At 33.8% G+C, this 7,393-nt stretch overlaps 1 protein-coding gene across 1 annotated transcript; it reads left to right on the forward strand.

Moving 5' to 3' along the window:
* The first annotated feature begins 1,128 nt into the window (after positions 1-1,128).
* LOC142638876 (GDSL esterase/lipase CPRD49-like) lies at positions 1,129-5,241 on the forward strand. Its single transcript, XM_075812943.1, has 6 exons — positions 1,129-1,356; positions 2,777-2,854; positions 3,405-3,545; positions 4,049-4,125; positions 4,211-4,360; positions 4,820-5,241. The coding sequence occupies exons 1-6, from the start codon at positions 1,246-1,248 to the stop codon at positions 5,031-5,033; spliced, it is 771 nt and encodes a 256-aa protein (XP_075669058.1). The 5' UTR covers positions 1,129-1,245; the 3' UTR covers positions 5,034-5,241.
* Positions 5,242-7,393: the final 2,152 nt, after the last annotated feature.

Below are 7,393 nucleotides of genomic sequence, written 5' to 3' on the forward strand. Positions count from 1 at the left end.
GGTATCATAAACCCCCCAATCCTCAATTGTTTTTAATAAGAAAATAAAATATTTGTACAATTGACTAACCATATGTGCATAAAAAAATTATAAACTGACATTTTAAGATAATATTCATCCAAAAACTGTCCAAATCAACTAGTCAATATGAAAAATTCTAAGACCAAATAAAATGGCATAATTTGTGTGACAACTGTCCACGTGGCAGACTGTGAATGATGAAGAAAAAGTGGTAAGTTCATGTGAAAGTGATAGACAGCCAGTCACAATCTGACACGTAAGATAGTTGTAACAAAAGTTGTGACAATTTATGTGATATGTTAATTAAGATTTTCATTTGTGAGAGAGAGAGCAACATTATATTTATTTTATTTTAAATTCTAATTCTTAGTTTGTAACTAAAATTAAAAAGGAACATATGTGAAAGGAATTTTTTTATATTTAAAATTTTAAAATATTTTATTAAGGAACAAAGTTTAGAAAAAATTATATAAAAGATGTAAAAATAAGTAAGAAGACAAAAAAAAATTGTTCACAATTATTGAGTTGACATTTTGTGAATATACAATAAAATTGTGTCGATAACGAATTAATATTTATATATTTCTAATTACAACTTATCATATCATCAAGGTGTGAAATTTTGATGTCTCTAACTCTAAGGAATAATAAAACTATTTTTCCCCTTTATTTTCACTTATTTATTTGGTTTATTCTCTCTTGTAAATTTTGAAGCAATAGGCGTTGGGTTGGCCAGTTGTCTTTACAAGACAGCGAGTACTTTTGTTTCTACATACGCGAGAAAGTACCACAAGCACTTGCACACAGCACACAAAATCTAAAATAAAACACAAATGAAATTTATTAACGAGTGTCTTAAGGAGCAACACTAATATACTATTCTGGGTGTGGCTTGTGTACAGTGAAAGTTTTTATTAGACGCGTTGAATGGTGGGCACGTGTCCATTCATAAACATATGTCCGATTTCGAATGTGTCAAGTGAAAATTTTCGCTGCACTGAAGCCTACCCATTCCGTAGGAAAAAATTTATCAAAAGTTGAAAAAAGTTACCAAATTTTTTTCAACACAAATAAATGCAAAAAGGTACGCTTCATGTGATTCATTTTTCGCTATCCTCCGAGAGCAAGGGAGCAGAGTTTAGCAAACAAAGGTGGCCGTGACGTGAGTTTCTTTCGGTTCAGAGAGAGAGAGAGAGAGAGAGAGTTTTGGAAATTTAGAGAGACATGGTGGGACCAACTAGGCCTCAGTTCGTTCTCTTTGGATCCTCCATTGTCCAACTTAGCTTCAGCCATGGCGGTTGGGGTGCCATTCTTTCTGACATTTATGCTCGCAAAGTATTCTCTCTCTCTGTCTCTCTGATTTTTGATTCAGTGTTGGTTTCTTTAAGCTATGTGAATAATATGTTGAGTTTTGTGAATATGGTTGATCAACCATTTTGATTGTGGAATACAAACATCTTTTTGTATGTTAAAAAGGAACCCATTTTGGTGGGAGCTTGCTATGACGCTATGAGTATATTTGTTTTGTGTTTGTTAAGAATTTGGGCTTGATGGGTGTTTTGTATATTTGTATATTATGCTTCTATGAACTTTTGAGGAAAAAGGGTTCATGTAATTGTAATCCCATTCCATGAATTTGGATGAGGCTCAGTGGAGTCCAATTTGAGGTGATGAAGAATTTGCATTTCACTAATCACTTATATTGTACCTCTTATTTCTCTGTCATACAACATCAAAAATAACAAAAAATTTGTGGTTGATTATGGATCCTTAACAAATTAATCAGGGTCGGTCATGTGTATTTCTATATCTATTTCTCTGTCATACATATGCCTGAAATGTTCATAATTGTAAATTGTACGAATGCCTAATATTTCGTTAATTTGATAAGGTTTAGTCAAGTCAAATTTGAAGTGATATCATTCTTCACTAGAATCACTACAGAATTCATTATTTGCATTTCACATATTTTGTTGATCTTATTTCTGTCATACATACGCCTGAAATTTCTTTATTGTAAATTGCACTTGAATGCCTAACATTTCGTGGATAATGGATATGTTGCTTTCCGCATGGGAGATTCTGGTCATATTTTAATAATCAAGATCATCTACAGAGGCCACTGTGAGGAGGAGTCGTTTGCATAATTCTGTTAACATATCACCTCCTTTTGTAGATTTCATTGGCTATATTTGTTCATAATTCTTGGGAGGACTGCCTTGTATACTTCCTGTATAGTTTGGTTGTTCGTCTTACTAGTAATTAGTTTGAACGTAGTTGAAGCCACAGGTATAGAGGATTGTCCCTGTAAGAAATTGAATAGTGTCTGAGATCCTGTTGAACTATATTTTAAATTTAGCTTACCTGTTTAGTTCAAGATTTTAGATGCTGACTAGTCTGAAAGTCACATCTCTAAAATTTCACGAATTATTGTCTACTAGTTATATGTAAAACGGCCTTGATGTATTCTAAATAATTTAAATGTTCATACAAGTTTAACTTTCTGAGTATTCGGGTATACATGGACTTTTTGGTGTGGGTTTAAACCAGCTGGTAAGTAAAATTAAATCAAAGGAAGAAGAAAATACCATGCTAGTATCAAAAGGTTCACATAAATAATCCCTTTACTTTCTCACACGAACACCTTGTCTGTCTTATATTTGTTTCTGCTATGGAGTTTCTATTAGGAATAGCTTGTTTTATGCATATCATAATTTTTATATTAGAATCTTATGTTCTTCATGATAAATTGTAGGCAGACATATTGTTGCGAGGCTACTTTGGGTGGAACTCACGACGTGCTCTCCAGGTCCTTGATCAAGTTTTTCCAAAGGTATTATACTTCTAGTGGAAAATACCTTTTGCCTTAAAGGGATTTAGGTGACCATACTATCAAAACTCTAATGGTACCTCAGATATACTTGGTGGTGTCAACTATGGAAATTTTTTGGGGAACATGTTTGACATCAATGCTCAAGACGGTATAAGCTAGTGAATGTTTTCTTGTGAAAATTGGTTTCTTTGCGAGGTCAACCAAGGATAGATCTTAAAAGATGAAATGTCTCCGTAATTTTGTATGCCTGTGGGTCTCTCTTGACTTTTCAAGTTCTTGTGTGATTACCAATTGGAATTTGGATGAACATGCACATATACATTAGTATAATTTTGGACAGTAATGTCCATATCTATGTAGAAGTTAGCAATCTTGCTGTTCTTGTTATTTATCAAGGCTGAATTACTTTCTTCTGTTAGCCTTCCAGAAGAACTTAATGACTGTAGACAGTGAAAAATGGATTCTAGTTTGTATCAATCTTGATAGCTCTCTGATATTTATAAAAAAACAACTATGATTTGACTCCAAACACTACATTTCTTGGCTCTAGGATGCTGCCATACAGCCCTCTTTGGTGATAGCTTATTTTGGTGGTAATGATTCAATGGGGCCTCACCCCTCTGGCCTAGGCCCTCATGTACCACTTCCTGAATATATTGAGAGCATGAGAAAGATTGTGATTCATCTCCAGGTACTTTTTATCACACAGCAATTGATATAATACTACAGTGTTTCATGTTTGAGTTAAATGTATGTGTTGTAGACTTCAGACCATGGGGGGACTAGATACTGACTGAAAAGTTTGACAAACAACACTTTCAGTTAATTGAATTCTTGGATTTTCTATGACTTGAACCCTGTATCATGACTAGCCCCGGGAACCATTGAAGATAATGTATCTACTCCTTGGACCTGCTTAGGGAAGAAGTGATTTATTTTAAGTTCCTGAAAATGGCACAAGCCCCTCTTGTTAAACTGTGCCTTAAATCACTTACCAGATTGATATTTATGAAACAAATTAGATCATCTTGACCTCTCTTGCTCTAAGTATATAAAATCATAAAATGTCTATTTTAATGTCAAGAAAGTAAATTCATGTTAATGTGCTTTCATAGTGTTGGGTATATGTTGTTAGACCGCTTCACATTTCCTATATCTGATGCATATATATTCTAACACAAAGCTTAATATCAGAGCCTTTCAGAGGAAACTCGCATCATTTTATTAAGTTGTCCTCCAGTCAATGAGGAAAAGATTCGTGGAAACATAAGGTGCTCTGAGCCACATCTTGAGTGTGTTGTTTTCCTGGTTTTCTAATAATGTGAATTCTAACACAAGTTTTCTTTCTTAAACCAGTCAATTTTTGAGCGAGCTAGTTAGAACAAATGAGTTATGCCAAAGATACTCAGATGCCTGTGTAAAGCTTGGCCAAGAAATGGGTGTGAAGGTTGTTGATCTTTTTACTGCACTTCAGAAAAGAGATGATTGGATGGATGCTTGCTTCACGTAAGTTTTAGTGCTGCAATGGAACTTCTTATAAACATAAATAAATAATCTGGTTTACAGCCAACGTCCTTTGGGTCAGATGGCACTTCCACCCCTCATAAGTATAGGATTGTGGTTCAGGTCTTGGGTCCAAGTCCTGTGTGTGTGTGTGTGTGTGCAAGCACTTTACCCATGGTTTCTTTCCTAGTTATGTTTGTGACAGTTTGTCATATCATGTTTTTGGCACTCATGTTATCAAGTAATAGGTTTGTAGTTTGAGTTTTTGAGAGGAGTCATTTTGATATTGAATTTAAACCAATTGCATTCACATTCTTCTCTAGATACGCACCATGTTAGTTAACTTGTCTTCAGTCATGACTTTCGCCAATAAAGCGTGATGTAACAGAGTAATCATTCTGTTTGTTGGCTGTGTTTTGATTGTAATTTAAGTGATAAAAGGTATAATTTTTTTTTTTTCAGAGATGGGATTCATTTATCAGCTGAAGGGAGCAAGATAGTTGTTGAAGAGATACTAAAGGTGATCAAGGAAGCTGACTGGGAGCCATGTCTACACTGGAAGTCCATACCAACTGAATTTGCAGAGGATTCACCATATGATCTTGTTGCCGCTGATGGAAAGACAACATTAAATCCCTCAGAATGGACTTTCTACAGGGAGCATCACTGGGACTAGGATATGTCATTTGCCTTCAACCCCATGAAGAAGCTGCGTACTTGAATTTGAGGATTGAAGATCTTGAAAAAGATACTTAGAAAAACAAGTAGCAACAGAGAAAGAAGGGGGAGGGGCTATCATTGTTGCAATTATTTCTTGTAAAGCACACTTAAAACTGGATTTTTTCATGTTCAATTTAATTTTTAAACGTCACATTTTAAATTAGCGCATTGGCAATGTTATTTGGAAAGAATTTTGTCCCAAGTCCACTCGACCCCTTTATGGTATTCTAGAAATATTGATGCCAAAATCATAGAGTGGATGGATAGGCCCAGTTCTTGCAACTGATTTTTGCAAAGTGGTGCACACTGTACCTCTCCATTAGTTTGGTAAGGTGAGTGCAAGCGCATTAATATATTAATACGTGTGGGTGGCATAACAAGTGGTCTTGGTGTAGATTTTTAGGATCACATTAAGGTTGGTGACAGCAAACTGCATTTTTCAATTAATGTCAAGTTGTGTTGCACTGTTGCTGTTTTACGTCACCTTATTTTGTCTGGGCTAATTGACAAGCATTTGGTCACAATGGGCCTTTTTTACACTTTGCCACCAGGAGGTCACCTTTGTTCAATAGGTTGATTGTTTTGAGTATAAATGCAGGTTCCTAGCAAGTTTGCTGTTGCCGCTGCCACTGTTGCAGCAGCTGCTTCTAGTGGTGCCCCTGCTGCTGCTGCGAAGGAGGAAGAGAAGAAGGAAGAGGCTGCTGAAGAGTCGATGATGACATGGGTTTTAGTTTATTTGACTAGACCTTGGGTTGTTGGTGTTTATTTCTTGATGGTTTACTTTAGAAATGTTTAGTTTTTTGGAGAATTTTTAAGTTTAATTTTACAAAATATATCCTCCAGTTGAGAGAATTATTAATTTGGATGTCGTTCTGCAGTTTGTTTTTCCGTGGATGTGTTTAGTTGGGTTTATTTTTGAGTGTTTCTTGAGTTTATAATGATTATTGACTTATTTCTCATCCATGCCACCTTGGTGAACCTAGAATTTTCCACAAATGTTTATTTCCCAATAGGATTGGTAAACAATGCAAAATGCCTTTTTAAGTACTATCTCAAATGAAAGAAGCCCCTCTAAAATAGGAGTGCAGTGTTTATTATTCACACATTATTTTACACACCCCAACAACTAAAATAGAATAATATTATATTCATGCCTTGTAGTCTAATCTAGGATTGGATTCAAAATTCTCAGTGTCCTTTAGCAAATGTTCGCCGCTCAATGTATCAAGAATTTCAGACGCATGTCATATCTTAATAACCAATCAAATAAAAGCATCATAGTTGATATTCCCAATACAAAAGGGTTTTTTGTAATAGGATTGATTTTCAATACAAAACAAAATACGTACACACTATACTAGAACCTGTAGTAGAAGTGTTCAATATGCTTGTATTGTCAAAAATTGGCGATATGCATACATAAGTAGGATTGCCATATCCCAAAGAAGAAAATATAAGGAAATCATTTCTTAAACATTTCGGCAAAGGAGATTGAACTAGCACACTTATATATGCTCAAAGGGAACATGAAAGAAGTTTTAGACTTTTTAGTGACCTCTTCAAATAATTTCTTGCTCTGCAGTCCAAATACAAAGTTAGTTATGTCCGTTATTTCTCAGACTATAAGGAAAAACCATGAAAGTAGAAACAAGAACAACTATTGCATTTGCTTGAGACCATTTTTAAAAAATAGAATATGAAAGAACCTTTCCTAAGGTTTTGGATCTAAAAGTGTGAAAAAATTTAGTCTAAAATTTGATTGTTGGTGAGAATTGAAAAATATTACTATTTATTATACAATTAAGATCATTTATCAAAATAATAAAAAACGTACATGATTTAAAATAAAAAATAAAATTGATGTCCACCACGATTTCATTTATGCAAAATTAATAGGAAACAAAAGATTGTAAAACTTAATGGCCAATTTATAACTCTTAAGATGGTCTTCAATCATTTTAGTAGATCCATAATTCTCTCGTTAAAGATAATAGTATAGATATATAGAAAAATATTCATATAGAAAATATTTTTATTGGAAAATTCTCAATTTTTTTTCTTAGAAAGAAGATCAATATTAAGCATGGGTCGATATTGATAACGTCACCAACAGGAATATTAATAATAAGACCGAGTTTAATAATTATCAAGTCATTTATAAAATTGATAAGAAAGACATTTTTTTCTCTAATGATTCATCAAGATCAGAAAATTAACCCATCCAATAAATAACAAAAAACCTTGTTGATTAGATGTAATTGTCATTGATGATTTTATTATTTAGGCAAATTAAAATTTAAAATATTAGGAAGTACC

Source organism: Castanea sativa, chromosome 6 (assembly GCF_040712315.1).
Source record: "Castanea sativa cultivar Marrone di Chiusa Pesio chromosome 6, ASM4071231v1".
Classification (NCBI taxonomy): Eukaryota; Viridiplantae; Streptophyta; class Magnoliopsida; order Fagales; family Fagaceae; genus Castanea; species Castanea sativa.

What these genes read in the sequence shown, in the direction of transcription:
- LOC142638876 (XM_075812943.1), top strand. Translation starts at nt 1,246, where the DNA reads ATGGTGGGACCAACTAGGCCTCAGTTCGTTCTCTTTGGATCCTCCATT. An exon ending in CTGACATTTATGCTCGCAAA is followed by an intron (nt 1,357 to 2,776) that starts GTATTCTCTCTC and finishes GATAAATTGTAG; the next exon opens with GCAGACATATTGTTGCGAGG. An exon ending in TTGATCAAGTTTTTCCAAAG is followed by an intron (nt 2,855 to 3,404) that starts GTATTATACTTC and finishes TCTTGGCTCTAG; the next exon opens with GATGCTGCCATACAGCCCTC.